Here is a 26,682-nt window from a genome sequence, read left to right as displayed (position 1 = left end):
AGGGAGAGAGAGAGAGAGATTTTATATCACACTAGTATTTGTAGCTGGCTTCACAAGAGAGTGTGTGTCGAACAGCCATTCGATGGCAAGGACAATGTAGAAGAAGGTTGACTCACAAGACTGATTCAGAGCAACTGAAGCCATAGTGGTCAAGAATGCCAGGTGGAAGAGAATATGTGATACTGATTAATGCATGTGATGATTAATGCATGTGATGATTAGCAAATGAAATTGTTCAGCTCAGAATTTAACGTCGACCTAAGAGAAATATATTTTGCGACAGATCGAAGTTATCAAGGCTTCAACCCTCACTGCATGAGAAAATGACATTAGAATGTAGACATCCAATGCAAGTTTTATCAAATGGATTAGTACTGGCACAGTGGATCATCCGCTGATTAATGAATGCACATTACCCTAATTTGGTGATTCTTCACACCCTGAAACTTCAAGAAAACATAGCTTCGGAGCCAAAGAGCACAAAAGATTCTGGGAGGCCAACCCTTGATGCACTTTTAACAAAGTGAACAAAACTTGCTTACATGGACGTCACCTGGCCACTGGGCATTTATATATCATATAAAGAAACAAAACTTGTAACCTGTCCCTAAAAGGCAGACTGTCCCTGAAGAACTCGCGGTGGTCGCAAGAGGGTGAGGAACTGGGAACAATCGTCAGATTCTTGACAGTGATCGTCTGGCAGGAGGCGTTCTTCACTAAGAAAAACAACATCCAGTTTGACTGTGAGGGAATTCAACACAAATACACATGAGCAAGTAAATACACACACACACAAACACACACACGCACAAACAAACACACACAGGCGCGCGCGCACACACGCACATACACACACACATACACGCACAGCACACGCAAACGCAAACACACACACTGAAAGCAAGCACATGCACACACAGGCAAACATCCCAAACCTTTAGATAAACCAAACTTCATAAACTGATATGTGCCATCTTCTTCACAGCACATGAGATAACCACACAACTGAACTCTTTTGAGACTCCTGAGCTGGGCCATGCTGGAGGTACCAACCATTCTAATTTTAAATTCATCACCTCCAAAGCATAGTATTAACAATGAAGAACATAAAAAAACACAAAGGCAAAAAAAGATTCCAAAGGAAAATTTACAGATAACTTGTGACCACCATTTACTTCAGAACGGGTAGCTAGTGACCATCCATATCTACTTCAGAGTGGGTAGCTAGTGACCATCCATATCTACTTCAGAACAAATAGCGAGTGACCATCCATATCTACTTCAGAACGAATAGCGAGTGACCATCCATATCTACTTCAGAACAGGTAGCTAGTGACCATCCATATCTACTTCAGAGTGGGTAGCTAGTGACCATCCATATCTACTTCAGAGTGGGTAGCTAGTGACCATCCATATCTACTTCAGAACGGGTAGCTAGTGACCATCCATATCTACTTCAGAACGGGTAGCTAGTGACCATCCATATCTACTTCAGAACGGGTAGCTAGTGACCATCCATATCTACTTCAGAACAGGTAGCTAGTGACCATCCATATCTACTTCAGAGTGGGTAGCTAGTGACCATCCATATCTACTTCAGAGTGGGTAGCTAGTGACCATCCATATCTACTTCAGAGTGGGTAGCTAGTGACCATCCATATCTACTTCAGAACGGGCAGCTAGTGACCATCCATATCTACTTCAGAACGGGTAGCTAGTGACCATCCATATCTACTTCAGAACGGGTAGCTAGTGACCATCCATATCTACTTCAGAGTGGGTAGCTAGTGACCATCCATATCTACTTCAGAGTGGGTAGCTAGTGACCATCCATATCTACTTCAGAGTGGGTAGCTAGTGACCATCCATATCTACTTCAGAACAGGTAGTGAGTGACCATCCACGTCTACTTCAGAGTGGGTAGCTAGTGACCATCCATATCTACTTCTGGTAGCTAGTGACCATCCATGTCTACTTCAGCGTGGGTAGCTAGTGACCATCCATATCTACTTCAGAGTGGGTAGCTAGTGACCATCCATATCTACCTCAGGTAGCTAGTGACCATCCATGTCTACTTCAGCGTGGGTAGCTAGTGACCACCCATATCTACTTCAGAGTAGGTAGCTAGTGACCATCCATATCTACTTCAGAACGGGTAGCTAGTGACCATCCATATCTACTTCATAGTGGGTAGCAAGTGACCATCCATATCTACTTCAGAGTGGGTAGCTAGTGACCATCCATATCTACTTCAGAACAGGTAGTGAGTGACCATCCATATCTACTTCAGAATGGGCGCTAGTGACCATCCATATCTACTTCAAAACGGGTAGCTAGTGACCATCCATATCTACTTCAGAACGGGTACAAGTGACCATCCATGTCTACTTCAGAGCGGGTAGCAAGTGACCATCCATGTCTACTTCAGAGTGGGTAGCTAACCACACAACTGAACTCTTTTGAGACTCCTGAGCTGGGCCATGCTGGAGGTACCAACCATTCTAATTTTAAATTCATCGCCTCCAAAGCACAGTATTAACAATGAAGAACACACAAAAACACAAAGGCAAAAAAAGATTCCAAAGGAAAATTTACAGATAACTTGTGACCACCATTTACTTCAGAACGGGTAGCTAGTGACCATCCATATCTACTTCAGAGTGGGTAGCTAGTGACCATCCATATCTACTTCAGAACGAATAGCGAGTGACCATCCATATCTACTTCAGAACGAATAGCGAGTGACCATCCATATCTACTTCAGAACAGGTAGCTAGTGACCATCCATATCTACTTCAGAGGGGGTAGCTAGTGACCATCTATATCTACTTCAGAGTGGGTAGCTAGTGACCATCCACATCTACTTCAGAGGGGGTAGCTAGTGACCATCCATATCTACTTCAGAACGGGTAGCTAGTGACCATCCATATCTACTTCAGAACGGGTAGCTAGTGACCATCCATATCTACTTCAGAACAGGTAGCTAGTGACCATCCATATCTACTTCAGAGTGGGTAGCTAGTGACCATCCATATCTACTTCAGAGTGGGTAGCTAGTGACCATCCATATCTACTTCAGAGTGGGTTCAGAGTGACAATCCATGTCTACTTCAGAGTGGGTAGCTAGTGACCATCCATATCTACTTCTGGTAGCTAGTGACCATCCATGTCTACTTCAGCGTGGGTAGCTAGTGACCATCCATATCTACTTCAGAACAGGTAGCTAGTGACCATCCATATCTACTTCAGGTAGCTAGTGACCATCCATGTCTACTTCAGCGTGGGTAGCTAGTGACCACCCATATCTACTTCAGAGTAGGTAGCTAGTGACCATCCATATCTACTTCAGAACGGGTAGCTAGTGACCATCCATATCTACTTCAGAACGGGTAGCTAGTGACCATCCATATCTACTTCAGAACAGGTAGCTAGTGACCATCCATATCTACTTCATAGTGGGTAGCAAGTGATCATCCATATCTACTTCAGAGTGGGTAGCTAGTGACCATCCATATCTACTTCAGAACAGGTAGTGAGTGACCATCCATATCTACTTCAGAATGGGCGCTAGTGACCATCCATATCTACTTCAAAACGGGTAGCTAGTGACCATCCATATCTACTTCAGAACGGGTACAAGTGACCATCCATGTCTACTTCAGAGCGGGTAGCAAGTGACCATCCATGTCTACTTCAGAGTGGGTAGCTAACCACACAACTGAACTCTTTTGAGACTCCTGAGCTGGGCCATGCTGGAGGTACCAACCATTCTAATTTTAAATTCATCGCCTCCAAAGCACAGTATTAACAATGAAGAACACAAAAAAACACAAAGGCAAAAAAAGATTCCAAAGGAAAATTTACAGATAACTTGTGACCACCATTTACTTCAGAACGGGTAGCTAGTGACCATCCATATCTACTTCAGAGTGGGTAGCTAGTGACCATCCATATCTACTTCAGAACGAATAGCGAGTGACCATCCATATCTACTTCAGAACGAATAGCGAGTGACCATCCATATCTACTTCAGAACAGGTAGCTAGTGGCCATCTAAATCTACTTCAGAGTGGGTAGCTAGTGACCATCCATATCTACTTCAGAAAGGGTAGCTAGTGACCATCTATATCTACTTCAGAGTGGGCAGAAAGTGACCATCCATATCTACTTCAGAGGGGGTAGCTAGTGACCGTCTATATCTACTTCAGAGTGGGTAGCTAGTGACCATCCACATCTACTTCAGAACGGGTAGCTAGTGACCATCCATATCTACTTCAGAGTGGGTAGCTAGTGACCATCCATATCTACTTCAGAGTGGGTAGCTAGTGACCATCCATATCTACTTCAGAACGGGTAGCTAGTGACCATCCATATCTACTTCAGAGTGGGTAGCTAGTGACCATCCATATCTACTTCAGAACGGGTAGCTAGTGACCATCCATATCTACTTCAGAGTGGGTAGCTAGTGACCATCCATATCTACTTCAGAGTGGGTAGCTAGTGACCATCCATATCTACTTCAGAACGGGTAGCTAGTGACCATCCATATCTACTTCAGAGTGGGTAGCTAGTGACCATCCATATCTACGTCAGAGTGGGTAGCTAGTGACCATCCATATCTACTTCAGGTAGCTAGTGACCATCCATATCTACTTCAGAGTGGGTAGCTAGTGACCATCCATATCTACTTCAGAACGGGTAGCTAGTGACCATCCATATCTACTTCAGAGTGGGTAGCTAGTGACCATCCAAATCTACTTCAGAACAGGTAGCTACTGACCATCCATATCTACTTCAGAACGGGTAGCAAGTGACCATCAATGTCTACTTCAGAGTGGGTAGCTAGTGACCATCTATATCTACTTCAGAACGGGTAACTAGTGACCATCCATATCTACTTCAGAGTGGGTAGCTAGTGACCATCCATATCTACTTCAGAGTGGGTAGCAAGTGACCATCCATATCTACTTCAGAACAGGTAGCTAGTGACCATCCATATCTACTTCAGAGTGGGTAGTTAGTGACCATCCATATCTACTTCAGAGTGGGTAGCTACTGACCATCCATATCTACTTCAGAATGGGCGCTAGTGACCATCCATATCTACTTCAGAATGGGCGCTAGTGACCATCCATATCTACTTCAGAGTGGGTAGCTAGTGACCATCCATATCTACTTCAGAGTGGGTAGCTAGTGACCATCCATATCTACTTCAGAGTAGGTAGCTAGTGACCATCCATATCTACTTCAGAGTGGGTAGCTAGTGACCATCCATATCTACTTCAGAGTGGGCAGCAAGTGACCATCAATATCTACTTCAGAACAGATAGTGAGTGACCATCCATATCTACTTCAGAACAGGTAGCTAGTGACCATCCATATCTACTTCAGAATGGGCGCTAGTGACCATCCATATCTACTTCAGAGCGGGTAGCAAGTGACCATCCATATCTACTTCAGAGCGGGTAGCAAGTGACCATCCATATCTACTTCAGAGTAGGTAGCTAGTGACCATCCATATCTACTTCAGATCGGATAGCAAGTGACCATCCATATCTACTTCAGAACGGGTAGCTAGTGACCATCCATATCTACTTCAGAGTGGGTAGCTAGTGACCATCCATATCTACTTCAGAGTGGGTAGCTAGTGACCATCCATATCTACTTCAGATCGGATAGCAAGTGACCATCCATATCTACTTCAGATCGGATAGCAAGTGACCATCCATATCTACTTCAGAACGGGTAGCTAGTGGCCATCCATATCTACTTCAGAGTGGGTAGCTAGTGACCATCCATATCTACTTCAGAACGAATAGCGAGTGACCATCCATATCTACTTCAGAGTGGGTAGCTAGTGACCATCCATATCTACTTCAGAGTGGGTAGCTAGTGACCATCCATATCTACTTCAGAGTAGGTAGCTAGTGACCATCCATATCTACTTCAGAACGGGTAGCTAGTGACCATCCATATCTACTTCAGAACAGGTAGCTAGTGACCATCCATATCTACTTCAAAACGGGTAGCTAGTGACCATCCATATCTACTTCAGAACAGGTAGCTAGTGACCATCCATATCTACTTCAGAACAGGTAGCTAGTGACCATCCATATCTACTTCAGAACGGGTAGCTAGTGACCATCCATATCTACTTCGGAGTGGGTAGCTAGTGACCATCCATATCTACACAAAACACAAAAGCCTCTGTATGCCCAGAGTCATGTTTTAATTCTGTACTGTTTTAGATGAGCGAGATCTGTTAATAGAAAATTATCTCCCTTACTAATAATTGGTTTTCTGCCTATAATGTCCCATTAACAGGCACATTGAGAGGTGTGTGTGTTAATGTAACTTTCATACTGAGCAAAAGAAGTTCCATTTTCAACAATAAGAATTGTAATTAACTGCTACTGCTCAGTGTGTCAGTATGTCGCAGAAAAATGCTAAGTTTTGCGAAAAAAAAAAAAAAAAAAAATGTAACAGTAATTTTTGTGTGAAAATATTTAAATATATTTTGTGCCCTTCCCAGAGGTGCAATATCATCATGATTAGAATGTATGGAAAAAACTGGTCATTTGCTATGTTTGTGCCAAGTTTGGTATCAACTGACAAAGTATTTCCCAGAGAAAATGGCAATGTTAGAGTTTACCATGGACACACAGACATACACATACACACACACAAACACTCACACAAACAACCAAACACTGGGTTATTACACAAACTTACATTGCTTATACAAGTGAGTAAAAAATGGGCCATGGTCAGTGAATCCCTATCGTGCACACCCACACACGCACAAACACACACACACAAACACACACACACAGAGGCACAACAGATATGCAATAATTTGCAGTACACAAAAGCCACATACAAATGTATGCAGGCCCAACACTACACATAAAAGTACAACACATGTACTCTTACAGTTACACACACACACACACACACATACACACACACACATATACCTACATTCGCTATCTCTTACATCACACACACACACACACTTTTACATAGTGCAGCTCCCACAACACATACACACAACACACAAACACACAGAGATAAACATTCACACACACTTGCACCTGCATTTACCTATATTTTGCAGCTCTCACAATACACACACACACACACACACACACACACACACACACACCGTGCATGCACATGCACATTCCTACATATTGCAGCTCACACACACACACACACACACACACACATTCCTATATTCTGCAGCTCCCTCAATACCTAACACACACACATAGAGCTCTGATGACACATACATGCCTCACACACATACTGCAACTGATTTGCTGCAAGAGGGGTGGGAAAAGATCTCTGATGCAATGAGCATGACATCTGACGTGTTGCTCAGTCTAATGTATTTGGGACTGCCAAGAGAGACCCTGTTCCATTTTGCAGGAATCTGTGCATTGCTAGTTTGGGAATGATGCCAATATTCGTTTGATGAGCAAAGGATTGTGCTCTTCCTTTTATGTTAGACTTTTGGCCACTCTCTCTCTCTTCTTTCTTTGAGGCTATCAATGGTGTGATTGCCTTGTACCTGTTTTTTTCAGGTACTCTTTTATTTTTCTTGGGATCTCAGATTTTCCAAGATGTAGACTGCTTGTAGACTGATAGCTAGTAATCTTCAGAATGAACAGCTAAAGATCATCCCAAATTTACTTCAGACTGGGTGGCTTGTGTGCACTTACCTTGCACTGAAAGCAGATGCTGCTGACCACAAGATACAAAACGTACTTTAAGATGAGGAGGGTCTTGGACATGCACTGTCTTGGTTACTGAAATTAATTGAAAAATGAAATCGTAATTTATAAAAAGGAAATGATATAACAACCTCAACCATTATCACTTTCATCACAATCTGGTGCCCATCTCAATGTTAATTACCAGCTTGTCAGAGTTGATTACCTCATCATCACCATCATCAAAAGAATGATAATCAATTAGAAAAACAAAAGAATAGAAATAGTAATACAAATATGGTAACAATAATAAATAACATCTTTTTTGTGTGCGATTGATTTTGTTCCTGACAAAATGATACACGACTAAAACATCCCATGGACACGGGTGAAAATAAAACAGGACGATTTTCTCAGTGCAAAGACTGATACAGTACTGCATTGCATTGTACTTATTGTATTGTACTGCATCATATCATACAGCATTGTATTGTATTCTGTTCTATTGTATTGCATTGTTGTTCAGCCACAGTAGATTCTTCTCTGTGCCATAATCCGGCGCCATCCTTCAATGTTGTTTTTTACTGTCTGCAAGTGTATGTTTTATATTCAAAGTGAATGTTTCTGCAGAATTTTGTCAGGGACAACTCTTGTTTTGCCATTTCTTTTAAGTGCACTAAAAGCATGCTGTACATGGGACCTCAGTTTATAATTGAATCCAAAAGACCAAAAATATCCAAGATACAATAGTTCATTACCTAGATTACTGATGAGGGTGCACATACAGTTACATCTAATCTATATCAAATGTCAAAAATAAATAGTTGATTACCTACATTAGGATGCACATACATTTACGTCTAATCTATATTACATATATACAGATTTAAAACACTATTCTTAGCAGAATTCATGAGGAAATCACACTGCAACATGGCAGAGCATTCAAACAGTAATCAGTAGCCAGAGTCAGACAGCCAAATACCTGTGATTATATGCATCAACTCATTTATGACTGAGACTGAAGGAGTTATGTCTTGGTTGTAAACCAGCTGTTTCTGTCCCAGGTGAGCAGTTTCCAATATGCAGAAAGAGACTTGTTTATTTGTGAAGTCTCCTTTAATCAACTCAGGAATAAATAAAATAGATAATGTTTTGTGGTTTCTGTTCAATTTATGAAGTGAATGTTTGCTGTCATGCAAAAGAAGAGATTTACAGCAACATGATAGTGTGGAAAGTAAGCTGCATAGAATACTCATTTTCATGGAATGGTAATGAATGATCGTTGTATTTATAGCAGTTTTACAGGTGTTATCGTGTCTTAGGCGCCTGTGGCGGAAGCGTGGGATTTTCCCAGCACACACTGCTTACTGATGGATCCCTCCTTCCTACCTCCCCCCTCTCCTCCCTCCCTCTTCCATGGCATCTATCTCCATCTACACCCCTCCCCATACCCTCTCTCCCTTCCCCCCTTCTCTTGGCGAGTGCAGAGGGAGCAAGTTATCGTGAAATACTGATTAAAAGTGATATCTCCTGGACCAAAACCATTCATCTTCTACGTCAGGCCACAAATGTTTTATTTCTCTCCCCATACATTCCCCTGCCCCTTTCCTTCCCCCTTTTGGATGAGACGATAAACCGAGGTCCCGTGTGCAGCATACACTTAGCGCACGTAAAAGAACCCACGGCAACAAAAGGGTTGTTCCTGGCAAAATTATTTAGAAAAATCCACTTCGATAGGAAAAACAAATTTTTTTAAAAATGCATGCAGGAAAAAATACAAAAAAACAGGTGGCGCTGTAGTATAGCGACGCGTTCTCCCTGTGGAGAGCAGCCCGAATTTCACACAGAGAAATCTGTTGTGATAAAAAGAAATACAAATACAAATACAAATACAGAGACATCTTGGAATCTTCCCTTTCATCCTCACACAACCACGCCTTTCCACATGTTTCTTTTGAAATGCTCGAAGTCACTCTGAGTGTACCCGGTCAATCAATCATATTCTGTTGTCTCTATCGTCCTCTTCCTGGTTGTAAGAACAATCCAACGTCTTCTCTGTTTCATGAAGAGTTCCAAACACTACTTGATTACTACAACCTTCATTCTGGCAAACTCATCATCCTTGGAGATTTCAACTTTCATTTCGATAACCAAACTTTTTCTGATGTCATATGCCCATATCAGTCTCTGTCCAATCATTCTCTCTCTCAGCTTCTCAAAGGACCAACACACAGATCTGGCAATACCTTGGACTGGCTCATCACACGTGACTCTGATGCCATCATAGCATCAGTGACTGTAACTGACGAACTTTCTTATAACTTCTGCTGTTATTTTCTCGCTTAACACTTCAAAACCAACAAGAACCAAACATTCTGTTACTTGTCGCAATCTGAAATCTATCAACATTAACACATTTTCTTCTCAAGCTGCTGAACGCCTTTCCAAATTTTCTTCCCGTACCAACATCTCAACACATTACAACACTGTCCTCTCTAAACTGCTGGATGAACATGCACTCCCCACTACCCGCATGCAGCCTGATAGGCCTTCCACCCCATGGCACACACAAGATATTCACATTGCAAAACACAGGTGTCGCCAATTGAAATGGCAAAGGGCATCAACAAAACTCAAAGTCCACAAACAAATCTTCTGAAAACAAATAAACAAAGTCAAATATATGATCTCATCAGCGAAGACAAGCTTCTTTTCTTCCCAAGTTCTTGATGCCACATCCACCAAATGTCTTTATTCCATCATGTCAGATATTCTTGGCACTGCAAAAAAGGACACCTCTTCCTTTTGCCTACACTTTATCTGAACTCCCCAATGTCTTCTCCTTTTTCTTTTTCAATAAAGTCCAAAATATTTGTACCAGCTTGGATCAAACACCTTTCCTACCTATTTCTGATCCCCAGTTCAATGACACACCTCTCCATTCCTTCAATCCCTTGAGTGAAACAGAAGTCCATGAAATCCTGAAAGAAATGACAATTAAATCATGTGAGCTTGATCCCACACCAGCTTCTGTCTTTTTTCAGTGTGTCTCACAGCTTCTCCCTGCAATCACCAATACTGTCAATTGAGCTCTTCTTACTGGAACTTTTCCACCCACTTTCAAAACTGCATTTGTCTGGCTCTTCTGAAGAAACCCTACCTCAACTCAAACATCTTGAAAAACTATCGACTAGTTTTTAACCTTCCTTTCCTGTCCAAACTTCTTGAAAAAGCTGTCTTGAAACAACTCAACAACCATCTTTGTTTCAACACAATCTCCTCCACCCTTTTCAGTTTGCCTATTGTGCTGACCACAGCATCGAAACCACTATCGTCAACATCCTGAATAATTTACTGTTAGTAACCGACTCAGGAAAAATTTCCCTTCTCACTCTTCTCAACTTGTCAGACCATTCAATCCCTCTTTCCCGTCTTCATTATACATTTGGAATCAACAGCACTGCTCTCAGGTGGTTCAAATCATATCTTGCCGACTGATTCCAGTCTGTCATCATTGGTAATTACCAGTCTGATTTGTATTTATCTATGCACAAGATTCAGCGCTATATAAATTTCATTATTATTATTATGAACCCGTTAAAATCGAACACGGAGTCCCACAGAGATCTATGCTTTTCACACTGTGCACCGCTCCTCTCGCTGAAATTATCAACTGCCACAATGTCAGTCATCATTCTTATGCCAATGACGCTCAACTTAAGAAAAGTGATACCCCTGAAAATTTGTCCGCGCTCTTACAAGAAACATCTGACCGCTTCCTGGACATTCAAAACCAGATGACTCTAAATAAGTTACAACTGAATGCAGACAAAACTGAGGCAATGATCATAGGAACTAAACAAAAACTCATTTCCATCACAATTGACACAATCAAACTTGACAGTATCCATCCCTCTTTCCAGCTCAGTCAGGAACCTCAGCATTGTACTTGATAACACACTGTCCATGCAAAAATTGATCAGCCAGACCTCAGTGTCAGTCCTGCTACTGTCAAATATGGCGCATCAGTTCCATTCGGAAATATCTGTCCACCGATGCAACATTTAGACTTGTTGTTTCTCTCATTCTCTCTTGTCTCGACTACAGCAACTCTCTATTGTCTGGTTTGCCTGCTTCATCCCTCCAGTCCCTCCAGCGCATACAAAACTCTGCTGCCTGACTTGTCCTCAGAAAGAAAAGATCTGAGCACATCACTCCTCTTTTACAACATCTCCATTGGCTCCCTCCCTCACCTAGAATAAAGTACAAGATCTGCACTCTTTGTTATAAATGTATTTACAAATCTGCCCCTTCCTATCTCTGTGGCTGCCTTCACATCTACACCCCATCTCGCTCTCTATGATCGGCTTCTGATCCATTCTGCCTATGCATACCCAGATTCAAACACTCCACTGTCAGCCAACGCTCTTTCTCTGTCTCTGGACCTTGCATTTGGAATGACCTCCCCCCTTCGCTTCATCAGGTCTCCGCACTCAGCTCTTTCAAGTCTGGCCTTAAAACCCACTCTTCCCAAGACAGCCTCCCTTCCCTTCCATGCCCGTTTGTTGTTGTTTTTTAGTTTTTTCAGTCTAGAGTTATGCATGTGTGTGACTGACTGGTGTGAAAGCACTTGGATTTGTCTCTGCACAAGATTCAGCGTGTTTTGGTTAGCTACTCGGAGTTATTTTGAGGTTTGATCTACCTATTCTGTATGTTAGGTGGTGATGGTTTTCTTCAAGGTGAACAAATCTACTGGTCAACTGTGTGTTGAGGATATTCCATGTGTGTGTGTGTGTGCACATGGGTGATACAGCAACATGAGGAACATGTTTGACTTGTTGGTAGTTATGATTACCATGTGCTGTAGTCATGTGCTAAAGGCCAGTGGGATAACACATAGCCGTATGTGTTTCATAAGATTTGAGACCACTGAGAGGCAGTCCTACGTTGGTACACACAGGTTGCTAAATATTTACCAGAGACAATTAATGTGGTAATTATATGATTTCCAGTAAATAATTGTTCCAGTGGGATACTTTGTAGAGACAAAGTGGAGATTTGTTCAGTCTTAATGGAAACAGCTATTACTGTATGGTGGTTTTACAGGAGTCGACTCACTGGGAGTTTGTATTTGTCAGTCATATATTTTGTGCACATTATCTTATGTAACTGATTGTTGGTGGAAAGCTAAATGGAGCTTCTTTTCCATCTTTGCATAGATGTCTTTGAGAAGAGAGTGTACAACTAGGCATTGAGTGAAGGAATGGAGAAAGGTTATCAGCAGTGTTGTTTAATTTGTTCAGACAACGTTCCTTTTATATCAGTCTTTAATTAATGGCAATAATGTCTAGCATATGTTTTGGTATTGTTTTGACCTGCGTTTTGGTATTGTGTGTGTTCCAGGTGTGCTGCTAACTGTTAAGTTAGGATGTGCTGCTAAGTGCTGTGTTAAACTTAAAGTTAGGGAAATAAACACCTCAATTCATCTTACTAAAAGACCCTGCTGCTGGTACGAGGAGAGAGTGGCATGTGCACCTGTCTTCTACCCTACCCCCTTCTTCTACCCTTTAACACAGGAAAGATTTCCTGTGTGTTTACTGGAAAACAGGCGATATGCATTTCAATGGAAAGTTGTAGTTCAGTCCTGAATAAAACTAGTGCATGATGGGGACTAGTAGTTTCGTCCAATTGCATGTGTCCCAGATTATACCTTCATCAATATAATTCTAAAAATCTCAAGAACTGTGACCACTACCTGACATCTGCTGCACACACTTTCTGCTTGCTGTGGCACTGGTGGTCAGAGACGTGCCAGAGGTCAGGTGGAAATCTCGTTTGGCCTCCAGGTCAGGGTTGATGTTCTGCGGAGATGCAGACAGCCACAATGACACTGTCAGCTGGGCACGCTGGCACTGGCCCGGGGTGTTCCACACGCACGTCAACATGGGAATGATGCAGGTGTTGCCATCTTTGAAGTGCTTTTCACTCTTGAAACATGACAGTGTGAAAGATTTTTTTTTTTTTAATACATGAATCATAATGAGTGTGCGTGTGTGTGTGACATCACGTCACACCTGTTATTAATAGTATTATTTGTCATGATGCACTGCTTTATGGGCTGGACAGCTTAACAGCAATAACATTTGTTGATTGTTGTTGCTGTGCTTTCATATCTGTGAAACTGCATGTTTGGTGCATATCTGTTATGCATGTGTGGGTGTATGTGTGAATGTGTGTCTTCATGTTTTACATTTATTTGCTTATTTATCATCACTGTTGTCTTATTTATATATATATATATATATATCTTTTTTTTAAAATTATTATTACTACTACCTTTTTTATATTATAATTATTATTTATTTATTTATGTAAGCTTATCTATTATTTATTCACCTTTTTTTTTCTCAAGGCCTGACTAAGCGCGTTGGGCTACGCTGCTGGTCAGGCATCTGCTTGGCAGATGTGGTGTAGCGTATATGGATTTGCCCGAACACAGTTGTGGTATTATCTAGCAGACGAATTCAAGGGACACTACTCCTAACGTAGAGAAGGAAGAAAGAGGTTTTTCGGGAATAAAAACTCACGGCCTAACGCTCTATCCAGGTCTCTGTTATGATTCAGTCTGGCTGGTTTCTCTTGTCTGTACCTCACACTCGCCAATCATACATGGTGGCAGCGGCTACGACATGATGGCAGAGAACGCAGACAACCAAGCGGCGGCAGCGCAAGGTTCGATGGCATCACGGCCCGTCAACCTACCAACGCCAAAGACTTTCAACGGGTCACCAGCAGCATGGCCGACATGGCGACAACGTTTCGAACGGTTTCGTGTTGGCTCAGGTCTCAAGTCTAAACCTGAAAAGGAGCAGGTGAGCGTGTTTCTCTACACAACGGGCGATATTGCTGATGACATTCTAGCAACACTTTCCATATCAGAGGACGACAACACACTCACATATGACGCCATTCTCAAAGCTTTCAATGACTATTTTGACACTAGAAAAAACGTCATTGTCGAGAGGGCAAAGTTCAATATGCGAACACAAAAGGACTCTGAGACAATTGACTCTTTCATACAAGATTTGTTTAAGCTAGCTGAGGAATGTTCCTTCGGTACACTCAAGGAAGAATTAATAAGAGATAGAATCGTGGTAGGAGTCAGGGATGATTCCCTATCAACGACCTACAGTCCAAGCCAAAACTCACACTTACTGAAGCTGTACAGATTGATAGGCAGGCGGAGGCAAGAAAAGAAAGCCAACCCATTCTACGCGGTGAAACCTCAGCATCAGTAGACAGTGTCAGACATCAAAGACAGAAGAAAACTGATTTCAAAAACAAAAGACCAAGAGATGGTAAAAAGGACAAATCAGAGAAACAGTGTTACTACTGTGGGAAAGAAATGAAATGAAATGAAATTATGGTGCTTAGAGCCTCGCCGACCACTAAGGCCATCTCAAGGCTATCGCCGCGTCAATAACTACTACAAGGATAAAAAAACAACCAATTAAAACAAGTCACCACTTCAAACTTTCCACTCCAAAGTTAAAAAAAAAATTCCATAGTTTAAAACCTTCAAATCTGGTTAAAAATGTTCACTTCTTATAAGAAGTCCATCAGCGCCCACGGAGGGACATCACGACACAAAGTCTTCAAAGAAACCGCCGTGTAATGTCTGCGTCTAACATCATGCAGATCCCAACAGTCAAGGAGCACGTGTTTCACGGTGAGAGGCTCATCACAGGGAATGCATCGAGGGGCCTCTTCCCCCTTCAACAAGTAAGAATGAGTTAAAAAAAGTGTGCCCCTTACGCAGTCTGCACAGCACAGACTCCTCCTTTCTGTTCTTCACCCCCGAAGGGAGGGTCTCTTTTAGGTCTGGACGGATCTGGAAGAGCTTGTTGTCTGTCTGAGTGTTCCACTCCTCTTGCCAAAGATCCTTAACGTAAGTGTTCACCTTCCACTTCATGTCTGTGTATGGTACCAAGTATCTGGATAATTCTTTCTTTACAGCGTTCCTGGCCAGCAGGTCCGCCCTTTCGTTACCACGAATGCCAACATGTCCGGGAACCCAGGCCAACACAACCTCATATCCTTTCTTCGTTGCGAGAGTAAAATCTTCATAAAATTCCAGCAGTTTGGGATGAGTGACATTCCTGCAGGCGATCGCCTCCAGGGCTGACAAGGAGTCGGAAAAGATCATGAATCTCTTTTGTTTCGAAGAGAGAACCATTTTTACCGCCAGAACCAGTGCGGTCAGTTCCGCAGTGTACACCGAGCTGTCAGACAGGATGTGTTCCGTTGAGGGCCGGTCAGGTAAGGCAGGACAGAACGCAGATGCAGCGACTCCGTCCTCTGACTTGGAACCGTCAGTGAAGATGCTTTGAAAAGTGGGGAATTTGTGGCAGAGTTCCGAAAAGTAGGTTCTGTAGGCCAGAGAACTGGTGGAGTCTTTACGGTATGAGGCCAGATCGAATCGGACCTCAGGTGTTGTAAAGGTCCACGGAGGGCTGTCAGGGCATTTTCTAAGTGCGGCTGAATGCGGAGTCCGAGAGGAAGTATGCAGTTTGGGTTGTCTGTAAATTTCTTACCGAAAGGGTTGTTGAATACAGCGTCGTAAGCAGGGTTTGTAGGTTCAGAAAACAATTTCAAATAATAGTTTAGGGTCAGCTTCAGTCTGCGGTTGGAGAGAGGCGGTTCCCCCGCCTCTGCGTACAGGCTGTGCACAGGTGTGGTGCGGAAAGCACCTAAGCTGAGACGGAGCCCTTGGTGGTGTACAGGGTCCAACAGTTTCAGATAGGATGGTCTGGCCGAGCCATATACTACACTTCCATAATCCAGTTTGGACCGGACCAGGGCTCTGTAGAGGTGCAAGAGAGTTCTCTTATCAGCACCCCAGTTCGTGTGTGCCACAACTCGGATGATGTTCAGGGCTTTTTGGCAAGATACTTTCAGCTGTTTAATATGGCTGAGGAAGTTCAGCTTCTGATCAAAGATGACCCCTAAAAATTTGGCTTCCTTGACCGCCAGGATGGTGGATTTTCCCAGACGGATTTCAGGGTCCGGATAGAACTGGCGAAAGTTATGAAAATGGATGCATTCAATTTTGGAGGACGAAAATGTGAAGCCATTCTCCTCTGCCCAGCACTGGATTTTGTTGATGCAGAGCTGAAGCCGTCGCTGGATGCTGGCATAAGTGCTGCCAGTTGCACATAAGGCAAAATCGTCCACGAACAGCGAGCTGTCCAATCCCTTCTGAACGGATTGAATGATGTCATTTATTTTGATGCTGAAGAGAGCCGGCGACAGAATGCTCCCTTGCGGGACACCCAGCTCCTGCTCGTGAATGTCGGACAGGGTGGTGCCGACTCTCACCTGGAATTGTCTGTCTTGTAGAAAATTGTGGATGAACTGAGGCAGGTGTCCTCGGAAGCCAAGCTTGTGCAAGTCCGAGAGAATCCCAAATTTCCATGTGGTATCGTAAGCTTTCTCCAAGTCAAAAAATATGGCCACCACATGTTGTTTGTTTACAAAGGCATTTCTTACAGTGGTTTCCAGACGAACCAGATGGTCAACGGTAGAGCGATGCTTGCGGAAACCGCACTGTTCTTTCGCCAGAAGGCCGTCGGTCTCTAGTTTCCACATCAGTCTACCGTTGACCATCTTCTCCATCAGTTTGCAGATACAGCTGGTCAGTGCTATTGGGTGGTAGTTGGAGGGGTTCGAGGGGTCTTTTCCCGGTTTCGGCAGCAGGATTATGAGGGCTTTCCGCCAGGAGGGTGGAAAAAGCCTGTGACCCAGATGTGGTTATAAACTTTAAGCAGGGTGTCCAGACAGGTTTGGGGAAGATGCTTTAAGAGTTTATAATGGACCTCGTCCATTCCTGGACAGGAATCCGTACAGGTCTGAAGGGCAGATTTAAGTTCATTCATTGTGAAAGGAAGGTTGTAATTCTCTGTGTTGTCGGAAAAGAAGTTACATGGTGTTTTTTCTGACAGGTTTTTGGTTTTAAGAAACCGAGGAGATTTGTTAGCTGATCTCGAGTTCTGTTCAATTGTGGAGGCAAGCAAATTGGCAACTGCTTTCTTCTCTGTGACCAGAGCGTCTGAAAGTTTAAGATGATGAAAGGTTGGGCATACGTTTTTGCCCTTAATTCTTTTTAAAACCCTCCACACTTTCTTCTTGGGTGTGTTGGAGGTTAAGGAAGAGCAAAAATCTCTCCATGACTTCCTCTGGCTCTTTTTAAAAACATACCTGGCTTTCGCCCTCAGCTGTTGATGGGTTCGAACGCTATCGGTCTCCGGTCTCCGAAAGACGCGTCGCTGCGCTCTCTTCCAAGACTTGCGGGCCTCCCGACATTCCGCGTTGAACCAGGGCGTTCTTGGCACCTGAGGCTTTGAGGTTGACGATGGGACTGCTGCTTTGGCACAATCTAAAACGATCCGAGTCAGAGTGTCAGCAGGGTCCTTGCTTTTCAATACTGTTTCTTCCTGCAGCTCCGCTCTTATCTTCATGGTAAAAAAACTCCAGTCTGCTTTGTCATAGTTCAGGCGGTCAGGCAGGGAGTCACCTTCTCCATCTGTGGGGTGGAGGACAACAGGAAAGTGGTCACTCCCGTGCAGATCGTCGTGCACTTTCCACTCGTAGTCCAGGACCAACGATGGATCGCAGACCGACAGATCTAAACACGAGAGCTTTCCAGAGGGCAGATGAAGGTAAGTGGGAGACTTGTCGTTGAGACAGCACAAGTCCATGTCGGAAAGAAGGTTTTCCAAGAGAAGACCTCGGGCTGATGTCATCTCACTTCCCCAGAGCGGGGAGTGTCCACTGAAGTCGCCCAACAGTAAAAACGGATGTGGGAGCTGGTCAACCAGGTTCATGAGGTCCTGCCTCAGAACACGGACGGAAGGAGGAAGGCAGAGAGAGCAGACAGTGATGGTTTTCTCAAGTGTGACTCTGACAGCCACCGCCTGTAAAGGGGTGCTTAAAAGAACTGTACTGTATAAAAGGTACTTGCGAATAAAAAGAGCGACACCTCCCGTCAATCCCTCTTGCTTCGGTTGAGCAGGTTTAAAAACAGAGTTAAAACCAGAGAGAGATAAAACCTTGCCATCTCTTTGCAGAGTCTCCTGCAGCGCCAGCACTGAAGGTTTCAAAGCACAACAAAGTAGCTGGAGTTCCTGGAAATTGGCGTAGAACCCCCGGATGTTCCAATGGATCACTGCCATAAGAAAGGTTTAAAAAAAAATAAAGCAGCAGCCTATTCCATCGCTACCCCCTGCTCCTCTGCTTGCGGTGGCTCAAGGTCGGCCAGGATGGAGTACTTATTTTTAGAAATTAATTTTTCTGATTCCGACCACGTCGGAATATCCATCACCTCGGCCCTTCCCGATCCCGCCGAGGCCGCAACCCTCCCCTCCTTGAGTTTTGGAGGTACGGGGGGTTTCGGTTCACTTCCGCCAGCCCGAGAGCCAGGCAGACGAGAGGCGGGACGAGGGGTGCCGGGGGGTGGGGTGGGGCGGGAGGCGGACAACGTGCCTCCGCCCGAGGCTTTTCTCTCCCACCCAGCAGCCCCGGAGGACTGCCGCACAGGATGGGAAGGGGTGGACACGGCGTCTCCACCCAAGGCCAACGGTTCTGACGAGGTGGGTAAGTCGTCCGTCTGCGTCCCTGTAGACGTCGTCTGAACCGCGACGTCCACCGTCTTGGGTCTGACGACAGAGGCGTAAGACACCTTAGGCGACGCGGCCTCCACCTGTTTCCTTGCCTCAAAGAAGGATATCTTCTTTTCTGTCTTGACCTTCTGGATTTGTTTTTCTTTTTTCCAGGCGGGGCAGTCTTTCGATGAGGACGGGTGGCCACCTCCGCAGTTCGCGCAACGGGCTGGACTGATGCAATCGCCCTGGTGCGCCGCCTTCGAACAGGTGCCACACGCCTCTTTCTCCTTGCATCGGTCTCTCACGTGTCCAAATTTCTGGCATTTGAAACATCTTAGAGGGGACGGCACGTACAGGCTTACACTAACCATCAGGTATCCGACTCGAATGTCCTTGGGGACATTCGGGCAGCAGAAGGTGAGGAAGAAAGTGTTGGTCGGGACTCTGTCCGACCCCTTCCTCACCGTCACCCTGTACACGTCGGTCACTCCCTGAGAGGACAGCTCGCTCTTAATTTCAGCCTCAGACACACCTTTCAACTCCGGGCATCTGATAACCCCCTTTGAGCAGTTGAGACCTTTGTGAGGGGAAACCTTCACCGCCCTATCCACAAAAGTGGTCGCCTTGAGAAGAAACTGTGTCTGCCTTTTTGACTCTGTCTGCACTAAAAATGCTTCGCTCCTCAGCCTCTTGATGGACTTCAGCGATCCTGCCAGACACTGAAAGCCCTTCTGGATAGCGAAGGGGCTGAGAGCCGACAACGGCTTGTCGTCATCAGCGCCCTCCATCACAAGCCACGACGGCCAAAATCCAGAGGTCTGAACAACCTCCGAATCTGAGTCTGAGTCGTCTGTTCCCAGTCTCCTCCTTTTTCCGAGTTTAGGGGGGAGTGTTTGTTTAGGATTCATGTTGAAAAAAATGTAAATTCATCGCTCCCTTACCCACCCACCATGGGGTCCAACTTAGGGGCCAGGGTCAAGGGAACACCAGCTTGACCCCTTCCAGGTTTCGGGAGGGATATACGACCAACAGTCTAGCTCCAACGTGTTCCCCCCTGATCATGCCCAGCTCCCGGGGACAGAGAAATGAGCACTACGGGGGTTTAACCTCGTTAGCCTCCAAACTGCCAGTCTTGACCCAGCCCCACGAGGGGGTAGCCGATTGACACGCACAGGCCAATGTGTGCCGCCTGTCTTAGGAGAGGTCCGAGCCAAAGGGATGTATTGAGAGCACCGTGCTCTCTCAATACCCAGGATCTCATTCCCCTCCATCACAGGTCGCGCCGCACGGCAAACACGGCGGGCCTGAAGAAGGCCGCAGAGAAAAAAGAATGTGGAAAAGAAGGCTTGATGGGGAGCTGAGGACAGAAAAGTGGCGGTAAAAAGAAGAACAGAGAATAGCGAAAGGGACAGTGGGTCACGTTTAGTTTGGGCCTCACTCACGACCTGTTCGGCATGGGAAGCCCTATCAGGGGCATCGGTACAAAAACCACCACTTATTCAGCCCGAACAGCTACGATGGCTACGTAGGCTGTCAATTAAGACCTGGGACCAGAGCAGCAAACCCCAAGAAGCACTGATGCCCCCGCCGACATAGCTCGCTCGATCGCTGGCCACTAAGCCTCCCGACCACGACAAGGTAGTGACCCTCCCGGGAGTGGGTCAAGAGAACACCAGCCTGTGGGAAAGAGCCACATAACAGAAACAGCTGTCCAGCTGAATGCAGAAAATGTGGGAAGAAGGGTCACTACAAAGCAGTTTGCCGTGGTTGTCAGCACACAAGAGTACAGGAAGTCTCAGCAGACTCAGACTCTGATGACAATTTTCTAGAACACATTTTCAGTGTTGAAGATGAGGCCTGGACAGCAGACATTTCAGTAGATGGCCATTTGCAGAAATTCAAACTAGACACAGGCGCAGCAGTGTCTGTACTGGCCGAGGGACTGACATCGCGACAGCAGCTCAAACAGACAAACAAAGTTCTTCGTGGGCCAGGGGGAAAGAAACTGACTGTTTTAGGTACCATGACAGCAAGTCTTCAGTACAGAGACAGTCATATCACAGAAGAGATGTACGTCATCAAAGGGCAAACTACATCACTACTGGGCAGGTCAGCATGCGAAAAACTGGGGTTGGTCCCACTCGTGTACTACGTTAGTACACCGCCCGACCATCTTGATCCACAAAAAGAGTTTCCAGCACTGTTCAAGGGCCTAGGTCACTTGAAAACGGCTCCATACTCCATCACAGTCGATCCAGACATTCGACCTACCTGCATCTACGCACCACGCAAGGTCCCACACGCTCTGAAATCAAAGGTCAAAGAAGAAATTGACCGCATGCTGCAAGAAGGGGTCATCTCTCCTGTCACAGAACCTACCAACTGGTGCACCGGTGTAGTTGTACCAAAGCCAGATGGCTCCGTCCGCATCTGCATCGACTACACCAACCTCAACAAAGCGGTGAAGAGAGAAGTTCACCCTATGGCCTCGGTAGACGAAAACCTCGCCAAACTTGCTGGATCAAGAGTGTTCAGCAAGCTTGATGCCTGCAGTGGATTTTGGCAAGTGGAGCTCTCGGAGGAATCCAAGAAACTCACTACGATTCGTCACCAGTGAAGGGCGTTTTGCCTTCAACAGGCTCCCCATGGGCATTAGTTCTGCAAGTGAGGTATTCCAACGTACAATGTCAGAAATCCTCACAGGACTGGAAGGAGTGATCTGTCACATGGACGATGTGTTGGTTCACGCTACCGACCAGGTGACACATGATCACCGGTTGAGAGCTGTTCTTCAACAACTGCAAGAGGCTGGCCTGACGCTGAACGAGAAATGCGAGTTCTCCAGGTCATCGGTTCGCTTCCTTGGTCACATCATTGACGCCAATGGCATTCACGCAGACCCTGAGAAGGTGAAAGCCATATGTGAGTTCCCACAACCACAGAATGTCACTGAACTTCAGAGGCTGATGGGAATGCTGAACCAACTCGCAAAATTCACGCCTGAACTTGGCAGCATCACTGCACCTCTTCGAGCCTTGCTACGAAAAGATACCCAGTGGAGCTGGAGCCAAACACAAGAAGCGGCATTCATACAGATCAAGAAACTCCTGACCTCACCTCCAGTTCTTGCGCACTATTCTACACAGCGCAAGACAGTCATCGCAGCCGACGCGTCAAATTCAGGCATTGGCGCGGTCATGTTCCAGAAGCAGGACGACGGCACCCGTAGACCCGTTTGCTACATCTCCAGATCTCTCTCAGACACCGAGCAGAGATATGCCACCATTGAAAAGGAAGCGCTTGCAGCAACATGGGCCAGCGAAAGATTACAGGATTACATACTGGGTCTTCACGTGACACTAGAGACAGATCACAAACCTCTAGTGCCCCTCCTAGACTCAAAAGAACTTCACAAGATGCCACCCCGCACCCAACGCTTCCGCATGAGGCTTATGCAGTACAACGTGAAAGTTACGCACGTGTCAGGCAAGCACCAAGTTTCAGCAGACGCACTTTCCCGTGCACCAGCAGCGAAACCCAACAAAGACGACATCAGCTTGATTTCTCATGTGACAAATTTCACAGATCAGTGTACAAAGTCACACCCTGTATCCACCAAAAGACTGCAAGAAATAGCGTCAGCACAGAAAGCTGATGAAGAACTTTCTCAGATTCGCACTTACTGTGAACGTGGGTGGCCAGACTACATGCCAGAAAACCAAGTACTGAAACCATACTGGCAAAACAAGCAGCACTTCACAGTTGTAGATGACTTGCTGCTCTATGACACACGCATCGCGATGCCCAGAAGTCTGAGACTTGACACACTGGAAAAACTCCACCGTGGACACTTAGGCATCACCAAGACGCGCACACTTGCTATGTCATCAGTTTGGTGGCCTTCTCTATCTTGCCAGATAGAAGAGATGGTCAACAAATGCAGCACATGCGCCATTCACCGCCCGGAAAGAAGAGAACCTCTTCTACCATCATCTTTTCCGGACCGCCAATGGTCCAAACTGGGGATGGATTTGTTCGAGCTGAAAGGAAGTACCTACCTGGTAGTGGCTGACTATTTCTCACGCTGGGCAGAATTCCGACGTCTCGAGAAGCTTACCAGCGCCCACACCATCAGAAAGCTAAAAAGCATACTCGCCGTTCATGGGATACCTGACATCATAGTATCCGACAACGGACCGCAGTTTGCGTCGAAAGAATTCCAGCAGTTTGCAGAAGAGTATGGCTTCATCCACACAACCAGTTCTCCAAAACACAGCCAGAGCAACGGTGCAGCAGAAAGAGCTGTACAAACCATCAAGAACATGCTGAAAAAAGCCAAGGATCCCTACCTTGCACTACTCCAGTACAGGGCATCTCCACTCCAAAATGGGTACTCCCCAGCTGAGCTCCTGATGGGCAGAAAGTTGCAGACAAACATCCCCACACTCCCTTCCTCCCTCACCCCCAAAACACCAAACATCCCAAACCTGAAAGCGAGAGAAGCGTTGCAGAAGGAGAAACAAAAACAGAACTATGACAAATGTCACAACACCAAACAGGCAACTCCACTCACAGCTTCGCAGAAAGTGTACATCAAAGATCTACACAGATCATATGTGGTCAACACCAGCCAGGCAGAAGTACGTCGCAACCAGCAACACTTGATCCCAGTGGACTCACCTCCACCACCAGCAGAAGTGGCACCAGAACCACCACCGCCACATCAGCAGATGACGGATGGTCCAACATCAATAAAGACAGCCACTCCGGTGAAGAAATTTCCACCCAAGATACAACAGCCTGCACCCATCACATCACCTGTTGTTCATCACACCAAGAGCGGCAGGGCTGTTAAAAAGCCAGAAAGGCTCAGTCTGTGAAAACATCAAACATTTGACAGGGAATGAGCAATTCCTTTGCAAATGCATTCATATGTTTGTGTTTAAGTAACAGAAAAAGCAGAACATTTGTGTGCAGGATTATTTGTTTATGTAATATCTGCCTGCGTGCAGAATTTGTTTCTGGTCTATGTTAATGTCTGTCTGTCTGCAGTGTAATCTTACATGTTTTTCTTTTTTCACTATTGCCTATGCGCAGTGAATTTAGTGTTCAAAGTCCTTTAAGAAAGGCATGGAAAACAAAATTGAGCAATGGTCTTTTCTTATTATAAAGCAGTTAAAAATAAGGTCTTTTAAAAGAGACAAAAGCCTTTGTGTTGAATTCATAAGGGAAAGTTATTTTGTGAAAAAAAAAGAAAAAAAAGAAAAAAAGGGAGATGTAGATGGACTATTAACAAGAAATACAAACTGTTAACATCAAAACAAATTCTATTACATTGATCAAAGAACTTTCCACCCACTCAAAAAAGGGGGAGTTGTGGTATTATCTAGCAGACGAATTCAAGGGACACTACTCCTAACGGAGAGAAGGAAGAAAGAGGTTTTTTAGGAATAAAAACTCACAGCCTAACGCTCTATCCAGGTCTCTGTTATGATTCAGTCTGGCTGGTTTCTCTTGTCTGTACCTCACACTCACCAATCATACAGCAGTGATGCCTCCTTGAGCTACTGAAACTGAAACTGAAACTGTTGATGTTAGCAATTTTCTTTAGTTTCTAATCCTCCATACCTCAAAAGGTGTGAAAGGAAATTATATCTTGAATCGTGTGTGCGTGTGTGTGTGTGTGTGTGTCTGTGTGTGTGTGAGTTATGTTTTTCTCTGTAAGAACACAAAGACATTTTTGCAATGTGCATTATTGGTTCCGCCCTTCTCCAGACAATAGAAAATCACGCTCGCACTGATCAAACAGCTATCTGCCCCTCCCTGTCACCCCTCCAGCGCCCCCCACCCCCACCCCCATTCCCCCCTTGCAATGTGGGCCAAATGGGTTGTTAACCTCTTTGATACTGTCTGAAAGTGAGCATGATGTGAGTGGGCATAGCACAGGCAGGAGCTGCACCTGAATGATGTATATATATATATATATAGAGAGAGAGAGAGAGAGAGAGAGAGAGAAAGAGAGAGAGAGAGAGAGGTGTGTGTGTGTGTGTGTGTGTGTGTGTGTGTAGATATATATATATATATATACATATATATATATATATATATATATATATATACATGTGTGTGTATACACAATCATTGTGCTAAATGATCAGAATTTGATAACCTGTTCATTTTCCTTTCAGACAAGTATGGGTTATGCTTACTTTATAAGTTTATTGCAGTAGTTTATGTGCTAGAATTTTTTGTTAATGATTACCCTCCGCAACCCTAAACCGTCTGGCAAATATGAAGCACAAGTCAAAATACTGCTTGGCACTGAAGAGGTTAACGACAGTGTATAGATTAGTTTCACCCAAAAAATATTCTGTGTAATGCCTGCATGGCTGCGTTTATATTTTTATGTACATGTGCTGATAACTGCAAAATTCTCTGAGTGTCTGGTGTGTACAAAATCTCAGATGCATGATTAATGCACATTTCCAGACAATCGAAATCAACGCGACAAGTGTTGAATGTAAACACTCACCGTGCCTTTGAATGAACCTGACTCCACATGTGGTTTCTTTTCCAGTGTGTCAATGTATGTCGCAATAACTGCACAAACGACAGATTCGGTCTCCGGCCTACTCTTCTCATGATCCTTGCCTTTAGGGCTCCCTTCGTTTTCAACAGCGACCTGTTTATCACCGATGTTGTTGGCTCCACTTTTGCTTTCGATCGGAGAGACACAAGCATGGGCAGACAACTGCGCTACTCGTCGCTTCCAGCCTTTGAAGTCGGCTTCTTTGGGTTTTGTTATCACAATTTCGTATCTCAGAATTTCTCCGAGATAAACACTACAGTCCGTGGGATTTCTCTTGTCGTGCTGTAGGTTACAGTTGTGGAACTGGACGGCTACATTTGTCAGATCACTGCTGGAGTCGGCAGCCATCATCGTTTCTTCTCTCTTTTTCTCCCCTCCCTCCACCGATCGCCCCCAGCATTCAAGTTACTTCGGTCACACAGTATTTTGAGCACCCCCTATCCAGATTTGCCCATGGTTTTGTTTGTTTGTTTTGCGCTGACAATCAAACTGATAACGAACTAGCCTCTCAGACGAGATATGTATTTTTCAAAAGCTGTTACATCAATAAAATAAACTTGAATTGACTGTTGAGTCAGTTTTACAAACTGACAGCTGGAGAAAGTCTGGTAACTGGGGGGAAAAAACCCTACCCGGCGGTGTAGGGCTATTGTGAAATAATTTCAGTTTCAAAAAGGTGTCAAAGTGTGTCACAGTGTGGGCTCGTCCATATACG

The 26,682-nt window shown here is 44.8% G+C and overlaps 1 protein-coding gene across 1 annotated transcript in view; it reads right to left on the bottom strand.

Moving 5' to 3' along the window:
* LOC143275247 (trafficking protein particle complex subunit 14-like) overlaps positions 1-26,315 on the bottom strand; it is an 83,579-nt gene extending 57,264 nt beyond the window's left edge. The window contains exons 1-4 of the mRNA XM_076579221.1: positions 25,911-26,315; positions 13,474-13,705; positions 7,725-7,811; positions 602-716 (exon numbers count right to left, since the gene is read on the bottom strand). Coding sequence (XP_076435336.1) covers positions 602-716; positions 7,725-7,811; positions 13,474-13,705; positions 25,911-26,315 — 839 coding nt within the window. The remainder of the gene's footprint in view (positions 1-601; positions 717-7,724; positions 7,812-13,473; positions 13,706-25,910) is intronic.
* Between the last annotated feature and the right edge of the window lie 367 nt (positions 26,316-26,682).

This window comes from Babylonia areolata, chromosome 30, assembly GCF_041734735.1.
Source record: "Babylonia areolata isolate BAREFJ2019XMU chromosome 30, ASM4173473v1, whole genome shotgun sequence".
Taxonomy (NCBI): domain Eukaryota; kingdom Metazoa; phylum Mollusca; class Gastropoda; order Neogastropoda; family Buccinidae; genus Babylonia; species Babylonia areolata.
This window is presented reverse-complemented; position numbering and strand designations above follow the sequence as displayed.